The 21,094-nt window shown below is 41.3% G+C and overlaps 1 protein-coding gene across 4 annotated transcripts in view; it reads right to left on the bottom strand.

Annotated features, from left to right (window-relative positions):
* Positions 1–5,292: 5,292 nt before the first annotated feature.
* The window catches only part of NACC2 (NACC family member 2), an 85,459-nt gene continuing 69,657 nt past the window's right edge, over positions 5,293–21,094 (bottom strand). For all 4 annotated transcript variants that reach the window (XM_084650470.1, XM_084650473.1, XM_084650472.1 and 1 more), the window contains exons 3-6: positions 20,917–21,084; positions 16,232–16,337; positions 15,127–15,224; positions 5,293–12,135 (exon numbers count right to left, since the gene is read on the bottom strand). In XM_084650470.1, coding sequence (XP_084506596.1) covers positions 11,636–12,135; positions 15,127–15,224; positions 16,232–16,337; positions 20,917–21,084 — 872 coding nt within the window. In that variant the 3' untranslated portion in view covers positions 5,293–11,635. The remainder of the gene's footprint in view (positions 12,136–15,126; positions 15,225–16,231; positions 16,338–20,916; positions 21,085–21,094) is intronic.

The raw sequence follows: 21,094 nt of genomic DNA, 5'->3' as shown, positions 1-21,094 counted from the left end.
GGTTCCCATGCCCAAGGCAGTGTGAGGGGGCCTGAGTTGCATTCACAAGTGCCATCAATCGCAGGAATCTCCGTTGTGCCACCCATTGCTAATACACAGTTGCTACAGCCTGCCGCATTTGAATCTGGTATGATATGAACGGGTGATTGTGTACTACCTATACCCTAGGCCAGTGGTTCTCAACCTTTCCAGACGACTGTACTCCTTTCAGGAGTCTGATTGGTCTTGCGTAACCCCAAGTTTCACCTCACTTAAAAACTACTTGCTTATAAAATCAGTCCTAAAAATACAAAAAAGCATCACAGTGCACTGTTACTAATGGCCGACTTTCTCATTTTTACCATATAATTATAAAATAAACAGATTGGAATATAAATATTGTACTTACATTTCAGTGTGTAGAGCAGTATAAACAAGTCACTGTATGAAATTTTAGTTTGTACTGACTTTGCTAGTGCTTTTTATGTAGCTTGTTGTACAACTAGGCAAATCTCTAGATGAGTTGAGGTACCCCCGGAAGACCTCTGTGTACCCCCAGAGGTATACGCAACCCTGGTTGAGAACCACTGCACTAGGCAACTGGACTGAGACCCAGCAAATTCATTTCACACAGGGCACACTGAGCTATTGACCGGTAAAGGCTTTCTGACACTACCAACCTGGACCAGAATTCAAGGCAAGGACCTAGGAGGGAACCCTCTGTTTCCAGATTTTCTGAGTTTGACTCTGTTGTATTCTCCACCACTGATCCAGTAAAACCCTGCTCTGCACTGCACATGTATCCAGTGTCTGAGACAATGGAGGAGTTAAGGGGACTCCAAAAGCTGCTCCTGCCCCAACAAAAGTAATTGAGGTGCCTGTATTTTTGGAAAATGTTTCACATTTTCCTTTATGAAGCTGCATAAAGCGCTCAGCGAAGCAAGGAAGCCACATTTTTTGGCTGACATTGCAGCCTTTTGGACCTCAGCACTTGACTCTGACAAAGAGCCGGAGAGCGGGTTTGGGGGTTGTGACTTCTTTTCTTCTTTAAAAAAAATAAATTGATTCTGAGGCTTAAGTTATTTCCATAGAAACTGGTGCAGCAAATAAAAAAAAAAAGATGGTAATGTGGAGGGGAGCTGGAGAGGCTCTTCAGTAAAACCAAGTCTGGAGAAACGTTGCCCTGACAAATGCTAATTTTTGTGGTGATGTTTCTCATAGCTGGAATCTATATAAAACCACCACACACAACCCATTTATCGGTTCTCACCATGTAGTTCACTCACCTTTGCAACTCCTGTAAATGAATCTATAAACCCATTTCCCGGAGGCAGGCACACACATGTACTGGATCCTAAAAGCCGCCCCCTGGAAAATACAAAATCTCAGCAGTTACTAGCAGTGGTGCAATTTAAAGTTCAATATTGCAATCACTGCTGCATTGTGATGTCACAGAGAAGGCATTTGTGGTGCAGATAATCATTGCAAACTCCTCCAGGAGCAGACAGCAAAGAGACTGACGGAATTCGGGAAGGATATGTTATCCAGAAGCCACTCTTTCTGTTGGAAGTTATAGCAATATTGCATTTCTACCCGTTTCCAACAGAGGTACTTTAGAAACAATCCTAAAACACCCTGTTTGAAAAGGAAGCATCACTTACAGATGGGTAAACTGAGGCACACAGAGGTTAACAGGCACACACTGAATCAGTGGCAGATTCGGGAGGGAGGCAGAGAGCAGCTATAAGGAAAAATACCAACCTTTTCTCCAGTAGCACTGGGAAGAAATCTAGGGAAAGCAGCAGTGAGCAGGACACAGGCAGCAACATGAAAGAAAAATGAAGTTAGCGAGACCCCAGCATGTCCTGAAAACTCTTCCCCAGGAGACAGAATTCCTCAGCTGCTCTCTCTGGTGTTGGTCTAAGCTGATCGAATGCCCAATATGGCTCTCCGTCTCCTTCCAAGCCCCTCCTCACAGGTATGCATCTCTATGGCAACCCTTTCAGGCACCTCCCACTGGATGGTACATCACTCTCAAACAGCCCGGCGGTAGGATGCGAGATGCACCCGGCAAAGGCTCTGCCATAGCAGGACCAATAAGATTTGCTCCAATGTGCGTCGGGTAGTGAACTGCCCATCATCGTGTCTACCCTGGAGGCTGGTTGGGTAAGACTTAGTAGTATTTGGGTTTGCTATGGTGGGCAAAGGGAGACAGCTGACAGGTTACATAGCATTAATACTTCACTTTCAGAGGCTGAATGCAACATCTCACTAGCTCATTTGATTCACTGGAAAATACCCTCTTATATGGGGATTGAAGGTGGAACCCATTCACTTTCAGAAGAGATCGGAGGAGAGTATCAACAGCTTGATTGCGAGCCACAGAAGGGGGAGCCAGTGGAAGGACTAAAAGAGGGGGTGACATGGTCAAAGTGATGGACTAGGAAAATGACCTCTCCTGTATTCTTTGTTTTGTGCACTGTGGGTGAAATTCACCCATGTAAGTCCCATTTTGAGGGCTGATGTGGTGCATATACCTTATATTGGTGCTCTGCGCAAAAGTGGGTTTCCTCCAGAATGTGAAGTGCATGGCAGGCTCTGCCCTCTCTTCCCTAACAGGTTTTGAAAGCAGGCAGGAGTAAAGATGATCTTACCAAGCTACACATTGTCCTGAAAGAAACCAGATGAAAAAGTGTGTGTTCTAGGAGGCAGTTCTCACATGCCCCCGCAGAACGCAGCTCCTGAGATGTGATTTACTGTCTTCTCATACAGCTGGAGGCAGAGGGCAGGGCATTCAACGTCTAAAAGCCCCATGACCATGCAGACTTCCTCAGAGACAAATTTGTTCTCTCCTCCTCCAGTTCTACCACCCTCCTTGCCAAAGAGCACTATTTCTCCAGCATTATTGACTCCCATGACCACACTCCCAGCCGGTTATTTTCTATCTTTGAATCTCTCCATAAGCCCAACCACATGGAGGGGGGGAGATATGCCTCCTTCTAACTTTTGCCAGGCTCTGTTACTCATCTAAAGTGCCGTATCTTGGGTCCCTGTGGAGAAGAGACACTCCTGGAGTGCTACCACCTGCTGAGTACTTTAATCAATGAAACCTTTTTTTGCTTTCAACATAAGCTCAGCTGTATGGGGGAAAAGCTTTAATTTGTTTTCTCAGCTTTCCCGTATTGCTATCTCCCATCCATTTATCTTAATTTTATACTACTGCCCATCACCATGGTATCTGGGTACCTTCCATGTGAAGCCAATAGCAATATCGAAGCCTGTGGTACTTCTCTTTTTGATTTTTTAGATGAAATTAATTTCCTTAATTTAATGTATTCATTTAGGGTTGGTTGGGGGGACTTCATTGTGCACACTCTCAGTTCTGTGGACGCTGGGGGTTCCTTTTGGCTCACTCTTTGGCAAATGAAGATGGATGGTACCATGAATACGTTATTCTAATAACGCATTAGCCATACGGGACAAGGAATGGCAGGTACGGTATGCAGCGGGCATACCCATCTGAATCTGGCATTGGAACAGCGGAGGAGGCAAATCTGCGATAGAGACAGCAGCACGTTGGACAAATGCAATGGAGTTCAGCTTGCTGGTACAAGGAAGCAGGGTGGGTGTGCACCGCTCTACACATCATGGGAGCCCTCTACCCCCTGGGGCAATGGAAGCTTCAGCTCTAATTCACAATGCTGCTGAAGTGGTGAAATTTCTGGGCACGGTTTGCGGTCAGCTGAAGTTATCCATGTACCTGTCTGTGCAGTACAAAAACAAGCCTCAGAGGCTCTATGAAGCAGAAGTCCCTGAATTGTCTGACTCCTTTGTGTGTATGCAAGGAAAGATTGACCCTTTATTGATAAGGTCTCCATATAAACTGACTGGGAACACAGATCAGCTCACGATCCTAGCCTCCATCACCCACTTGTTACATTTTCAAACAAGCTCCCCCCCTTGTGCTTTCTCCCACGCTGACCCTCCCGTTTGGGAGGAGCTCCTCCTAAACATCGGGAAAGCTACCTCTACATTCACCTCCAAATTGTGTCTTAAAACTCTTCTTTGCTGTGTTGCCTACATCAAACGTGACATGTAGATGGCTTGCGTGCACTCTCTATTGTGCTGACCAATATTTTCTCATCGTTTTCTTGTACCTCCCCCCAGCGTATGTCCATTTGTTGTATTTGGTCTTATACTTTGTAATCTCTTTGGGGCATGAACTGCCCTTTTATACTGAGTACAATGGGGTCTCAGGACATGACTGGGGCTCCCAGACTGTACAATACAAATAATAAATACTAACAAGGGAGTGTATCCAAAAACGTGATTCACACCGTGCTACTTTTGGAAATGTCTAGCTAGGATTTCAAAGTATGCATGTAATACTATTTATGGAACTGGTTTGCACAGGTATTTTCTATTAGTACTATACCAATAGAACCCATTTACATACCAGCTGTGCTGAATTTGATACTGTAATGTCCATTAAAAAAAATAAAACATGCAGTCAATACTATATACACCAACGTCATAGGCCTTTACCGAGCAACGTTAGTCATCTTTACTCGAGACTTCTGAAACCCTTCTTGCTGGCCAGTTGCCTCCTGGCAAACAAGCAGTTAAACAAGTCTACATACACCCATCCACATTAGCCTGCATAGTGCAAAGCAGGGCTCAGACACCCATTCAAATGTCCAACTCTATAAAATTCCTGTGGGGCCACAGAAATGCTAGAGTGTACACACCTGGGGTTTTTGCAACTCCAGGCAATTAGCAGTCACTGCCTTTGTGAAGACGACATACCGGTTTGTTTTGTTTTAATTCTAAGAATGGACCATTTAGACGAGTATTAGGCATATTACAAGAACCGGGCAGAGGTTAAAATGTAGAACTGTTTTTCTTACTGCAGGATGTTATGGGATGGATACAAAGTCAATGGGAATCTTTCCATTGACTTCAATGGATTTGCATCAGACACTTAGACCCAGGCATAGAAAACTGGCAGTCATTTTGCTGCTCTTCTGCGATGTTTGTTTGCAGTTTTGATTAGCTCCTAACCCCCCCACCTTGCCTCTCAGCGCAACATCTCAGTCATTTTTTCAAAGCCAAAATTCACTGAAGACCACCGTGCCGCCTCGTCCAGTCATCAGAGATTTCTCATCTCTCTACCTCCAAGCCACCCACTCATGATTACTAACCATCCTTAGAGTCCGTATTCCAAAAGGGGAGGGGGAAATAAGGCACAGAAGAGCTTTTAATTTAATTTAATTTATTATTTTGTAAATGTGAATTTTACAATTAATGATCACATCTGGTTCTTTTTAATGGATTTCTCATCATATGAAAACAGCTATGAGCACACTCCGAACTCTTGGGGTTTATTTATTTTTTTAGTTACTGATATATTGTGTCAGCCATGGCTACAAAATAACAGTCTTAACTATACGGAGTAACAGCACATAAATACTAGTGAATAATGCACAATTTAAAAAAGCTAGCATCTTTCGTGGCTGAGACAGTTGAGAAACGTAACTCAGTGATACTGTGAAATTTTTCTTACAGAACAGAAAGTTGTTTTTTTTAAACAGTCATGAATTACAGTACTACTTAATACCCTATACAGACTCTTTAAAAACAACCTGGTACTTTAAGTCTTTTTTCCAAACATTCTGTCCAAAGGATTAATGTTCTATTTGAATCAAGTGCCATCCACATGTTCAAGTCAAAAATATTTATACATTTATACTTAGGTTTTTTTTGTTTTGTTTTTTGTCTGCTAAAAATAGTATTGCAAGTTTTGGCTTTTATTTTGACATAAAAATCACAATCGTGTGCAAAATGCTTAGAATGGAAGAAACTGATCAGAACACTTGAAGGTTTTCCAATTTGAGTGCTTTAGACTTCAACATTTTTCTTTATATTTACTTTTTTTTTTTTTAAACCCTCATTTTTATAACCATATCATAGCAAGCCATGAATACCTTGGGCATGGTAATAATCATGTCTGGAGCTTGCTTGTTGACATAATGACGAATTTATACAGCAGGAACACTTTGAAACAGTAGTTGAAGCCCAAGACAGCTATGAACTCTCAATTTTCTGTTTAGAATTTACTGCCAGGAGAAGCAAACAGGGGTTGTCTATAAGTTTTCAGTTGGTTAATGGGCCATACACCCTTCTCCACTTGCAGCAAGATATTTCCATAAAAATAAGCAATCTGAACAAAACCTTAGCAGTAAAATGACTGAGGAAATGCATCCGTCCTCTCCAGGATACCATGTCTAGAATGCTATGGTACTTTAAACATGTGTTAAATAGGGAACAATTCCAGTTTTGTGTCGCTGTTCAAAAAAAGACTGTAATAAGATGAGCTTAATTCTTTGCTTCTCTTTCCATATTAAAGCGCTGCACTATGCAAGAGAATGAATAAGAGGAAAGAGAAAGATTAAAGTGTATGCAATTGGGCGTGAATCCATTGGGAATTTACACAGCAATAATTCTAGCCCCCTTAGGAGAGTCTTCAGTTAGAACAGACTGCAAAAAGGTTACACTCACTAAGGAAGTATCAAAGCAAACAGTCTACAACACAGGGCAAAGTGGACCCATGTTTTGCTTTTGGAGAATCGAAGGTGAATTTCTTCATGAGTTTTCCCTAGTCTCCCCCTCTCCAGTCGGTGAAAGCAGCATTCTTAGGAAAGTACAGGGGGCCTGTTTTTCTTCTCACTTTCACGGGACTTCCAGCAGTGTAACTCCACTGACCTTACTACTGATTCCCACCTGCGTAGGTGAGGAGGTCAGGTCCAGAAAGACTGGGCAACCTCCAATAAACTGAAGGCTTGGCATTGAGTCAACCCTGCAGTAAGAAGGGGCACGGTGGGACTGCCTATCAGTGCATTAAATCCATCACATGCTGATAACATTTTCGTTACGAATCTTAGCTAAAACTGGAATCGCACACTATTAACACACAGAGATAGAAGTACAATAGAAGGTCATGCTACCCTTCTACACAGCAACTGTAATCTGGACATTGTTCTTTAATTTGAGCTAGCAAGGAGGAGAGAGTCCAGGATCTACACCATATGGCAACTGCATATAACTTGTAAGCTTGAACGCCATTCAGTTTTTTCAAAAGGTGCTTGATATAACTTTAGATATAGAATATACATGTAATATTGCTAATAGTCAAGCATATGAATAAAGGTGCAGACATCCCATAAATACTGATGCTTTGATTTGTACTACCAGATCTAGATGAATGCAGTTTCATATTCACATTATAAAGCAGCCCCAAATTCTATGATTTAAAAGGGTGTCGTAAACAAAGAGGAGGGAGGATTTGGTTATGATCTGATTTTCTTAATCGGTTTTCCTGGGAAAAAATGATCAAAAAATTCTAAGGCACTCAGGAAAGCCCCATACAATCAATGGACTGCTCTGTTATCACTTTACATTCAGTATTTTAAAGGGATTATTTTCCCCCAAAGAATACAATCATCATCCATATACATTTTCAAACATATCATTAATCCTCCACACACAGGAAACATTAGTGCAAAATGCTTGCCCTCATCTACCAGATAAGGAAAAAAACCTCCACCCTTCACATTTTAAAAGTTTGCCTTCCTAATTTAAAAAATAATAATAAAAAAAAAATAAAAAGAAATTACAGGAAGTTGTGCTAGATATAAAAATATATATTTTTTCACTGTGCAACTTGACTCTCTTCTGATTCTCTGTCCTAAGCCATTCTAAATCATTCAAGTACTTCTGCTGCTAATTCAGGCTAGGGTCTCCCAGTTCAGGGCATTAGATGCATTTGTTTTGCAGTCAGGTTGGTCCAGAGAAGCTTTAGCCAACTGTGAATCTCAGTTGGAGGGTTCAGTAAATTTATCAAACACTAAAAATGCCACACAAAAGGTGGGGATTTTTAGTATCATTCTGAAAAAATATATAAAGGGATAGTCAGTACTTAAACTGTCATTCTGATTATAGGACTGAACTCCACAGGGCAGGTATGTAAAGCAGAGACTTAAATCTTGTATCTCTATTTCCCAGCTCATTTAATCTCAGATTTAGGAAAGTTGCTGACTTGCAATGAACTCTGCCAAGTAGCTGAAGGATTTGCAGTGAGAACGGAGGCTTACGGTGAACACTGCTGACCCACCAACCCTCATTTCATATGGGACGTGCTACCATGAGGTTTTGGGTCAGTCTATTCGAGACAGATTCCCAGCATTAATCTGGGGCAACAGTGAAATGGCTAAAGAACTGGACCAGTCAATTCCCTGAAAAAAGCAGCCCCATGCAAGTCTCGTTCTATGGTTCCTAATAAGATTTGTTCCAAGGGCCATATCTTAACAAGTGGTACATAAGCACCAATCTACTATGCAGCTCAGAAGGTACATACTCTGTGTGATATTCTGCCAGCCACTTGGATAAACCATGCAAACAGAGCACATGGTGAGCTCTGGGCACTGCGTGTAGGAGAGAATGGGCATTTCAAACATAGCAAGAGGAAAATTTTAATTTGCAGAGTTGGGCAAAGTGAGGCCCACAAATGCCCTGCTCTTTAATACACACAAACAATACCCACTCAGCCACACAACTTTGCATAGGTCTTAAGGGCACCAATCCATGTGACTGGAGAGGGCAGAATACCAGCTCAGTTACATCTCAAGAGAGCCAGATTCAAATCATACACAATTCAGAGCTACACAAGATGTAAGGTAGAATAGACCCCGCTGTGTATTTTATTCAGGGCAAATTGAGAAGGAGGTTGGAACACCTTAAGTGTTGGAGAATTTAGCTAGTAAGATGCAAACACAGCTTCAAGTATTGAAGAAAAAAATGGCCAAAGGCTGGGTCACCCCCATTCTCCGCTTTTACATACAGAGAGGAGTAAACCCCTGAGCAAAGCGCTGTCTGTGAATTCAGTTACCAAAACCAACTCTAAATAGCCATCAATAGCCTTTGTAAATGACGACTATTTGTGCACTTTGCACTTGTTCATAGTTTCAAACTTTGTTTTTACAAGGAATTGTAAATAACTTTAAAGGAGGCATTTTAGTCACAGTAAAAACAAATGAAAAACAAACAAAAACAAGCCGTATTTGGCTTTTATATCACTCCCCCTCTCCCTGAATCTTAAAAGCATTCCAAGCTTGGCATTATCAAGCATCAGCGTCATGCCGATGAGCACCTGGTATTTCCCTTTTCTACATACACCACTGTCTCCATGCTGGCTCTCAGCACATACTCACAGACTCCCTGACTCCCATCCAGGTAACCTTGCAATCCTCTCTCGCCTCTGCAAGTAGTACAAACTTAATCATGGAACTCACGCAAGAAGCATGGTAATGAGAAGCGCAATCCGGGAACTGCGTGCCATGCTTTGCACTCGGTATGTTTTCAGAAGTTGTGGGGATGTCGTTACTTTCAGGAAAGGTTTACTGTCACTCTGGAGATTTTCTGATCTCGTCTGACCTTCGGTTTCAAAAATGAAAGCACTCAGAAGAAGTCAACATAGAGAGAGCACACATGTCCACCCATAGCTCTGGAGGACAAAACTTCCATTACGACTTGCTCATATACCTACATACATACCAGCTGCCCCTTCACTTAGCACACGGTTCTAACAGTCAGATGTAACACAGTGTGTGTTATTGCATAAGAATGCATGCCTAAGTGTCTTGTTAGACACATGGCCAAGAAGGCAAAGTGCCATAAAATGTACCCAGAAGGGCATCGAAAAGATTTATTTTATAAGTGATCAAATATTTCCCCTGGATACCCTTTCCATGAAGAGGTATTTGGAGTGAGAATGCAGAAGGAAAAAGCACTTCATGGAAGGATAGAACCAAACATTATGGAAACAAATCTGATTTTTCCCTTTGTATTTAATATACTTTAAATGTTAAAAGCACAGGGCAGGTTATAGGCCTCTTTAGGAGCTTACAGACTGTGGCAGCTGTCAAGGAAACCAAGTGTTTCAACCTAGGCCAGTCTGACTTTGACAGACATCTTTGGAGGAAGAGCTGCTATTTCAAGCAAGTATGGTCTCTTTGGAGCAAAGTTTTCTGTTGTTTAGAGTAAAAAGAGCGAGGTGGCTTTCTGTTCCTGTTGCTAGTAATACTGCTTTTGGAGGGGCTGAATGCATCCTCTTAAGCTGACAACTACATTCTGCTGTGTGGCTTGGCGAAAACCAGGTTCCTGAAAGCTACTGTAGACTTGGCTCCTGCAGGGCCCAGTTAAATTTTAAAAGAGGTGGGTAGGTGGTTGGGGAATCTTCATTTTCTTTAACCCTATCTCGTGCACCTAAATGTGAGGGAGGGTGTGATCAATGGTGCATTCCAGCCAGTGGATAGCTGTTATTAGTGCATGCCTACAAGTTAAATCAGATCGCTCCCTCACTCCAAGCCATGTAACAAGCACACCACTGGAAGCTAAGTTCATTCAAACCATTACCAGGTATAGCTGAATTCTCACTGAGGCTCACTCCATCTGCCTGCTACACTTACTTCCAAGTATCATTCCCCTACAACCTTTGCGTATACCTTTTTAAAGGAAAAAAACAACATATCTATGTAGATCTAGATCTATTTTCCCATTTCTGCAGTTCAGTTTCTCTTTGAAACTGTTACAATCTGTCTCAGCGATTGGACTGATATAAAATATTGAGTATTAGCCTAGTAAAGAGGTGGCCAAGGGGTTGCCCGGTAAGTGGGCCAGTTGACTGACTGTTCGCTCTCGTCATTGCCACAAGGTAAAAGAGGTGGCAGCTGGAAGTCAGGTTGTAGAAGCTGATTAAATCAAGAAGGCCAGTAGTATAAAGCTACACCACGTTCTGGCAAGGGAGGGTGGGGAAAAAGGAGTAGCTCTGGGAGAGAAAGACAGCAGTCATACTGTGGAAGAATATCACACCCAGGGTCTCAATCTGCAAGTACCACGCAGTCCTCCCGACTCATACAAATATAAAATAAAAGGTGTGGCCACCCCTATCCTATAGCAACTAAAAAAAATATATATATCATTGGACAGACACTGAAGAGCCCTCCGAACTTGGTTACAGCATCACACTTAGTAAGACTAATGTTAAGAATCTGTTCTCTGATCATTTAACAGAAGGTTTTTTTTTAGCAATTCCTCTCCCCACCCCACCCTGCCTTGTTAGAGCCAATTGTATAGACAAAAATGACTAAGTCAGATGACTTCTACCTTAACACATCTTTCTTTCCTGTTAAGTGACGGTAAAACTTTCTCTAGAGGCAGAAGTTAATGATGGTTTTACTACGGAGCTGAATAATGCATGGGGGGGCAGGGGGTGATGATGTGGCGCAGCAGCAGGGAGTGTCAAGCTTTTTCCTCCCCTTCTTTAAAAAAAAAAAAGCTACAATCTTACAGGCTAATCTCAGGAATATCAAAAAGGAGTCCAATATTTTTCTTCAGTAGGTCGGCAGAGACCTAGTCATTTACAGTGTAACGAATGCGATTATTTCCTTCATAAATTTTAAATATAAGCAGAATAAAAATCACATTTTTTTCAGGCAACAGTAGCAGTTCAGTAGGTAAGTGGCTTGATCACATTTTTTTGTATTAGTAATGCATGCAAGCAGCTTTAGTATTACAGATCCCTTATAGGTCACAAACTCTTTTATAAAGTCCCTCCATAAGTACCATCTTGTCTTCTCACGGGAGTTTCTGGCCGGCTAGTGGAACCGGCACCTTGTTCAAAAGGCTGTGGAGTGCTTTGGGTATCTGATGCCATGGCATCTGTTCCAGCTGCCTCCTGTATAACAGAGCCAGCCCCTTCGGCATCCTCACTCTGTTCAAATGATTGGTTGGATCCATTGCTTAGATCGACATTTACTGCGTTAGTTCTCAAAGCTACGATAGTTCCCGAATCACTCCTCCTTTCTGCATAGATTCGCTGCTCAAAGACTTGAGCAGTGCTGGGCTGGAATTCCGGATCCAGGGGGACACTGTTTGTTGTGGAGCCCATGACTGTGCGGTACATCTCCATCCCCTCTGGCAACATGGACTTAATCTTCGGAAGCCAGCGCTTGCGGACTCGTCGGGCGTTGGTGCACATATCGGCTGCGATAACATTCATCTCGCTTTCCTTAAAACTTGGGGCAAAATTCTGACAATACACTGCAAAGACAGGGATACATATCACTGAGGACTACTACAGTAAGCAACACAAAGAAGTTTGTGTGATCACAGCCTTTGTCCCATCTCAGAACTGTACCACAAGATATCAATAACATGCAGCTACGGTTATATCTGACAGAAAATATATGGTTTTATCACAAGAACATAGTTATTACACTGGATGAGACCACTGGTTCATCTAATCCAATATCCTGTTTCCAGTAGTTGTACCAGATGCTATAGAGGAAGGTACAAGAAATCCCTTGATGGACAATTATGGGACAACTTATCCATAGGGGAAGTTTATTGCTAAAACCCAGGCAGTTACCAGCTGGCTTACACACTGAAACACGAGAGTTTGTATTCCAGATGGTATCACTACTATCCAATAGGGAAGTTCATGCCTTAAATTGCTCCCAAATTTTCGAGTAGGAGTTTACTAGACGTTTATTTAGAGGAAAATCATCACTAAATATGTTGTGGGCAGAAGGAGAGAGTTCTGCAGCAGTGATGAATGAGATGTTATCAGGACAGTAAAGGTACACCATCAGTCTCTGTACCAGGTGACTACTTCTTGGTGGTCACTTCATTCAGATCTCACTGTATATTTGGGGTATTCAACTCATTCCTTCATTTAACTATGAGTAATTAAATGGGTAATATACAGATTAAAAACCCCAGGATTTTTCTGGACATAGGGTCTTGCCCTATTGTCCGGAATCCATGTGGCCCTGTACTATGATTTCAGGGCATCCATGGCTATTTATTAAAATTCCCCTGGAAGGTGCTGTCATCTCCTACAGCAGTAGTGGAGGGTGCTCAGTGCCTCTTGGGAGGTGCTCAGCACCTTGCAAGACTGAGCCTTTAGTAGGAAGGTTCTTCCTTCTCAGGGACTTGGGCTTTGCTTTGTAAAGCACCACAAACAATCTATGGCCCAGGTAATAATTAATGCAGTCCAATATTTCTGACTTTTACAGATCAATGTCTTTTGCTACCTCTTTGCCTCCCTCCACGCCCTACAGATCTGCAATTGGGGCTAGAAGGCCCTCAGAGTTCAGCAGCAGAACAACAATTAGGGCGAGGAAAGATTTAACAGATCCAAAAAAAAAAAAAAAATTCACTCCACTTTCATCTTGTAGTGAGATATTTACATAAATATTTACTATCCAGACAGAATCCACTGAGGGGGAAGTATGAGAGGACATTGGCTTGCACTGTACATCAAGCATATATTAAGTGGGCTTCACTGTACTGAAACACCAGCTTTTTCTAAACCACAGAGTTCCTCACTCGCACTCGACACCAAGCACCATTTGCTCTACTAATATGCTTCTTTTATTCAAAAGAAGTACTGTAATAGGCAAATTTTTAACCACTTGTTTTGTGCCTTGTAGGGACATATTTTTAAGTATAAAAATTCATTTTTTTTTTTAGGATGATAATTCTATTAGGATTTCTATATTGTGATCATTAGTTTTCCCATATTCAGAACACAAAAAATGGGCCAGCTAGTATAAATCAGCAGAGCTCCAGGGGCTGGCACTACGCATTTAGAGATCACAAACACAGGAATTAGTTTTTAGCATCTCCGACATTGAATCACTGACGTTAAAGAGCATTATTTATTAGTTAAAATGTACAGTCTCTTACCTTATGGCCTTTTGGGACAGTTTCAGTTTTTGAAACACTTGATCCTATTACACTATCAGCTCTAAATGGATTTTAGATCCTCTATGTACGGACTGGATAAACTGCTTGATATTATACAGAACCTTGGTCAGTTTCCAAGTTTAAAAAATGATTTTTAAAAAAAGCTATTATTGTTTATGTATATCCCTGTTAAAATGTAATTATTTGCAGAAAGACTCCCTTCTTTACTCACCAAATAATAATAAAAAAAAGATTTATAAACAAGCATTTTCATGGAAATAGGCTGTGAATCACAAATGCTTATACCCAGATGATGAAACAGATTAATCCACAATTAAGTTCTGATGCAGACTGCATAATTTCTAATGATCACTCGCCAATTTACTCATTAAGAACAAAAAACTGTGTGCCATAAAGCAGTGGCTCTGAACCAGGGGTACAGGTACCCCTGGGGGTACCCAAAGGTCCTCTGGGACGGGTTTAGGGGGGTGGCAAATCCAGGACTGGCATTAACAAGTGGCAAATAGGGCAATTGCCTGGGATCCCATGCCATAGGGGGCCCCCGGAAAGCTAAGTTACATGCTTCAGCCCTGGTGGCAGATTTTGGGCTTCAAACAAGGCTCACAAGTGAAAAACAGCCTCAGTATCACACTGAAATGTAAGGGCATCGAAAGGATTTCTTTTACAAGTGATCAAATATTTCCCCTGGATACTCTTTCCATGAGTATTGTACTTACTGAAATGTCAGTACAATACTTCTATCCAATGGATTTATTTTATAATTATATGGTAAAAATAAGCAAGCCATTTTTCAGTAAGTGTGCTGTGACACTTTTGTATTTTTATGTCTGATTTTGTAAACAAGTCGTTTTTAGGCAAGGTGAAACTGGGGGTACTCAAGACAAATCAGACTCCTGAAAGGGGTACAGTTGTCTGGAAAGGTTGAGAACCACTGCCATAAAGCACTGCAACTTTCAGGCACAGCTATGGCCAGGATCAAAAATCTCATCTAGTGATAAAAGCATTGTACTGCAAAATTAGCGATTTAAAAAAATACCAAACAAAATTCAAGATAATGTGAACAATAATGTTCGGTTTCACACTGTGATATTGTCAAACACAAAGTACTAACTTTGGACAAAACTTTAAAGTATTTTTTTAAAAAATATCAAATGTTTAAGTGAAAAGATCTGAATGTTCACATAACCGATTTCAATGTATATATTCACAATTATTATACACTCTTGATGGCCTTGCCCTGTTTAAATTTCAGCTCTTTCCTAGGCTTTTGTTTTTGCCAGACTGTTCTAACACAGCAGCAGTAAATCACTCCCCCCTTACATTTCACTGCATTAAGAACCCTGCTGTCCAGGGGCTTCCTGCTGGGATCACTAGTGGAGGACCGAATTCCAGTTCCACAGCTATTGGCAAGTGTGTTCCTGCAAGAAAGGGAGAGAAATGCAGATCTTATATCCAGGATTTCAGGTAAGAGTGAAAGCTTACAGTGATGCAGAGAGATACTGTCTGGTCGAGATTATTCTCTTTCAGATAGCAACCGAACTGTATATTTTTCAGTTGAGGAATCAGAAAAGCTGGCACTTCAGCTCATAGGTGCTGACTTCTTGCGTGCTCTGAGACTCAAGCACCCACCACAAAAAACCAGGGGGTGCTTTGCATGTGCAGGGCTGGATTAATTTTTTGTTGGCACCGCTCCCAACTCTACCCAAACCCTGCTCAGCCTCCTCTCCCTGAGGCCCCGCATGGCTTTCCCGGGAGTAGGAGGGGGCGGAGAGGAACGAGCGGGAGGAGGGGGTGGAGAGGAGTAAGTGGTGGACGGGGCCTTGGGGGGAAAAGGCTTCAGGGCAGAGCGCGGGTGGAAGGGACACAATCCTGGCACTGGGGCCCCTTCTGTGTGTGGGCCTGGTGCCACAGCACCACTGTAAACCCGGTACTGAGCACCCATGAGCCACAGTGTTGCTGACAGTTTCCCATCCAAAAAGCTACAGGAGACATAATATCTTTAAACTGGGACATTAGTGAAGACAACTTGTAGGTGAGTGCATGATTTTAATATACTGTAATTCATGATACTGTAATTATGTAGTTCATTACTATTTTAATAATGATTAAATTGTTACGATACCAATGAGAGACACATATTCAATAACTGGAATATGAAAGAAGTGTACAAATATGCTGAAAATAACCTTCCCTCCAAAACTAGCAGAGCTCCCCCACCCCCCAAACACACACACCTCTTCAAATGCAGCCACTGGCAAAAACAACAGTCAGCGACCGTGCTCCAGACTAACCCACCATAAAGCAGAAAAGCAAAAACAAGTATGGGGAAAAAAGGCTCAAATTATTTTTTTTGTAAAGTACATTTAAAATACAGAAACCACTCTGAGGTCCTTAATACCTGATATAAACTCAAAAAGGAACATACCGGTCAAAAAACGTGGCTAGAAGACGTCTCAGAAGAACCTTATGTTTGACACCTGCGCATAGATGACAATTCATGAGCTGCCCCCGGGTGATATAAACACCTGAGCCTGCAAGAGTTAAAGTGTACAGAGTTTAAAATCCACACCCTTATTTTCCCTAAAGGTGTAAATCCCACTACAGAATGCAACACAAAATATTTCTGCTTTCCTATTTAGACTGCAAACTCTTCAGGGGAGGGGCAGTCTCCTACTATGTGTTTATAAATGATCTGGAAAAAGGGATAAACAGTGAGGTGGCAAAATTTGCAGATGATACAAAACAACTCAAGATGTTTAAGTCCCAGGCAGACTGCGAAGAGGTACAAAAGGATCTCACAACTAAGTGACTGGGCTATAAAATGGCAGATGAAATTCAGTGTTGATAAATGCAAAGTAATACACACTGGAAAACATAATCCTAATTACCCATATACAATGATGGGGTCTAAATTAGCTGTTCCCACTCAGAAAAGAGATCTTGGAGTCATTGTGGATAGTTCTCTGAAAACATCCACTCAGTGTGCCGCGGCAGTCAAAAAAGCGAACAGAATGTTGGGAATCATTAAGAAAGGGACAGATAATAAAGACAGAAAATATCATATTGCCTCTATAGAAATCCATGGTATGCCCACATCTTGAATACTGCGTGCAGAAATAGTCGCCCCATCTCAAAAAAGATATATTGGAATTGGAAAAGGTTGGGAAAAGGGCAACAAAAATTATTAGGGGTATGGAACGGCTTCCGTATGAGGAGAGATTAATAAAACTAGGACTTTTCAGCTTGGAAAAGAGACGACTAAGGGGGGATATGACAGACGTCTATAAAATCATGACTGGTGTGGAGACAGTAAATTAGGAAGAGTTATTTATTCCTTCTCATAATACCAGAACTATGGCTCACCAAATGAAATTAAGAGGCAGCAGGTTTAAAACAAATAAAAGAAAGTATTTTTTAACACAACGCATAGTCAACCTGTGGAACTCTTTGCCAGAGGATGTTGTGAAGGCCAAGACTATAACAGGGTTCAAAAAAGAATTAGATAAATTCATGGAGGATAGGTCCATCAATGGCTATTAGCCAGGATGGGCAGGGATGGTGTCCCTAGCCTCTGTTTGCTAGAAGCTGGGAATGGGCGACAGGCTGGATCACTTGATCATTTGCCTGTTCTGTTCATTCCCTCTGGGGCATCTGGCATTGGCCACTGTAGGCAGACAGGATACTGGGCTAGATGGACCTTTGGTCTGACCCAGTGTGGCTGTTCTTATACAGTGCCTAGCACAACAGGGCCATGATCTCAGTTGCATCCTCAAGGGACTACTGTAATGCATATAAACAACAGTAATCATGGCTGGGATTTTCAAAGAAGCCTAAGTGAGTTAGGGGTCTATGGGATCTGGGCACTCACTCCGTTGGGGTCTAGTGAGAATCACAGCCCATACTAATAATCTCCTGATTTTATCCAAACAGAAAGAAGATCCACTGCAGTCTGGTAAAATGATCTAGTTATGTAAAAGACACACAGTGCTATGATTTATTTTATTTTAAAAATGATCCATAGCAGACTACTACCATCCTTCCAGAGCAACCATCCATTTGGCCTTTCCTTCTGTCAAGGAAAGAGCTGTAGAATACACGTTTAGACTAAAAAAAGAAGGCTGGCATGGAAAAGATATATATTTATTTTACAAATGCATTTATTTCCAAGAAACACAGCACAACCCCCACTGGTAATTTTGGTGAGCTGGGAATTTAGTTTCTAGTGCCTAGGAATTGCTGGGTCTCAAATATATTGGCTTGAAGTATGCAAATATATTGGCTTAGAGTATGTTTGCAGGTGAGAAATCAACCTTGCTAAGGAAGCTTTACATGTCCAGAGGTTTAGAAACAGACTGTCAGTGTTTTATAGTAGGTCTCTTACCCTTTCATTATCAAACACTTTTATACAGCACATAGCTTGCAAAAGTAAAACCTACTGTATGCCTCAGAATCTGCCTGCTTACACAAAGATGTGGACGTGCATATTTTCTTTCCAAGCACAGTTACAATATAAAAGTTGTTTTTTTTAAATAAAGCTTAAATAGTAGGTCATATCTAGAGCTGTAACAGACTAAGTTCTTGCAGAAGCGGAGATATACAGAGAAATAAAATTACTTCTTGCATTTCCAGGAAAGCCTACGCATGACTAGTTCTATACTTACCTTTAAAATGAAGAATAAAAGAATAGTTAAAAAATGAGTGGGACAGACTCTGAGTAAATCTGAAGCAACTGCATTGAGCTCTATAGAATAACTCCCAATTTACAGTGTAGAAGATCAGAGTTTGACCCTTTTCCTCTGTGGGGAAATGGAGAACTAAACATCATCTGTGCTGTCCTAGCGCAGGCGGTAAGATGACTGCTTGATCTTTCACCAGGTGATGGTTAGCTCCTTTCCTCTTACACACATTTGTTGAATATAAGGGTAAGGAGGGGAGAAGAGCAAGTGGCACTGTGGGATTTCTGAACCTTGCAGCTTCTCTCCATGCTCGGTGCACTATATCTATCAATCCACTTTACGATGATCATTTCCAGAGAAATCTGTCAAAGTTTTCAGAATCAATTATGGCATGAAAAATCTGAGATGAAAGAAAGTATTTAGTGTATGGAGGTTACTAAACTTTCACTGAAAGATTTTTCTTATGTACTTTGGGCAGAACCAACCCCCATCGGTTTTTGGCTAAGTTTGAAACTGTAATGAGCCGCTGAGCCTTTATCCAGTCACAGCATTTTAAGGGATAAGCCATCAGAGAGCAAGTCAGATGCCACCAAGGGTAACTTCACTTTAATAAATAAAAAACAATCTCTCTGACAGTGGCTGCCGGTGTTAATCTACTTTTTTCCAGACTGAAAAATGTAAATCGAGCAAAGATGCCCCGAGTCAATTTGCAGCTCTCACTGTGAAAGTAAGTTGGTGTTTTTAAGTCTTGCATAAAATGTTAGCAGATGCAAAATGAATATTCCAGCTACAAAATAAATACTTGTGGTTTTATGCTATTGTACAGTGGGTGCGTTTTATTTCTGCCTTCCAGTGAAGAAAATATATGTCCTTGATCAGAGAGAAACCTGTCCAGCTAATTTTTGAAATTAACATTCCTACTACAGGCTGAGAATAAACGTGTGCTATTCATAACATTGTATCTAAGATATAAAATGGTTAGAAAGAAAGGACAACTGGTTTGGATAGATCGTGCTCACTCACTTTTTCCCTCTGTAACATTTTCCGTCAGAGGAACTCAAAGCACTTGACAGGTATTAATTAATCCTCACAACAACCTGTGAAGTTAGTAAGGACCATTATATCGGATTCACATCACCCGAACAGAGTCACTTCTGGGGTAGAAGACAGCAGTTCATAACGCTATACAGTGGAGGGCATATCCAACTGAAACTGCAATGTGCATTTAGGGAGGTAGACTGTAATTACGCAAATTGGAATTTGGTCTGATCATCAAGGTCAACACACCCCTCTTACATACAGTGCCATGAGATGTTTAATGGCCACTAAAGGACAGGACTACAGTTTTAAGTCTTGCATATTTTATATCCGTCTACAACTCCAATATATCAAACGTAAACAGTACCATCTCCCAGCTTTCTGAATGCCTAGCGAAAATATGTATCCGGATAAACAATAGCTGGATTCGGCTGAACCTCGAGAAGACTGAGAATAATCTGGTGAAAAGAGGGAAATGCTTCTAAAAACCTTGCCTCCTCTCGAACATCCCCCAATATCAAGGGTATCTGTCCTTAGAATCATAGAATCATAGAATATGAGGGTTGGAAGGGACCTCAGGAGGTCATCTAGTCCAACCCCCTGCTCAAAGCAGGACCAATCCCCAATTTTTGTCCTAGATCCCTAAATGGCGCCCTCAAGGATTGAATTTACAAGCCTGGGTTTAGCAGGCCAATGCTCAAACCACTGAGTTATCCCTCCCCCCCGAGCTGTTAAATTGGTTTCCAGCCTTGGGGTCCTACTGCCTTACTGCTTGCAAAAAGGGACCAATTCCATCTGTGACTAGCCAGAAGATTACAGCCTCATCCTTGCCACAGATACACCAAATATGTCACTAGGGATCGATTCTTGCCATTCATATCTAGGGAGAAACCCACAAGCCCAAGAGTATAATTTTTTTACCCACTATTAAAGTTTTTGTTGTTTTAATTATATTTTAAAATGTCTAAATTTGTATTCATTTCTATAAATCCTAATCCCCTGCTCTGTAAATCTTAAAATTTGATAGGTAAAAAAAAGTCTAATTTTTTTCATCTGTGAAGCGAAATTAAAACACAGTTGTAATATAGCCCATACCAATCAGGGAGAATACAAGTTTACGGAATTCAATTAAATGCTAAATTAATTCAATTGAATAACTCCTGCTAATGACACATTCTTCTAACAGTGAATTAAATGAAATTTAAGATGTTCTATCTTTTCCCCCCCACCGATTAGCGATGGGTACATTTGTTCATAGTAATACACAAAAAGGGAAAATTTGCATCCAATATGTATGATTGAAACTAAGGTTCAAGGGAGATAAGGGGTAAATTCTAAAAAGAAAAATGGCTGATCTTCAATCATTCTAATGTAAAAAAGAAATAAAAGTTATTACCTGCAACAAGTTCAAGTTTTTCTCCGGGATCTCCCTCCGAGTAGAGTTTTGGGTGGCACCGATATCCAATTTGACTGATAAGACTTGCTGGGAGAGCAACTAAATCACGTCGAATGAGGACACAGGAACGACTCTCTAGTGGAATCTGCTCTGGCTTCTCTTGAGCCACTTTAAAAAG

This window comes from Lepidochelys olivacea (assembly GCF_965140295.1).
Source record: "Lepidochelys olivacea isolate rLepOli2 genome assembly, chromosome: 16".
In the NCBI taxonomy this organism is placed as follows: Eukaryota; Metazoa; Chordata; order Testudines; family Cheloniidae; genus Lepidochelys; species Lepidochelys olivacea.
The sequence above is the reverse complement of the archived record's forward strand: the minus strand, read 5'-3'. Positions and strand labels throughout refer to the sequence as shown.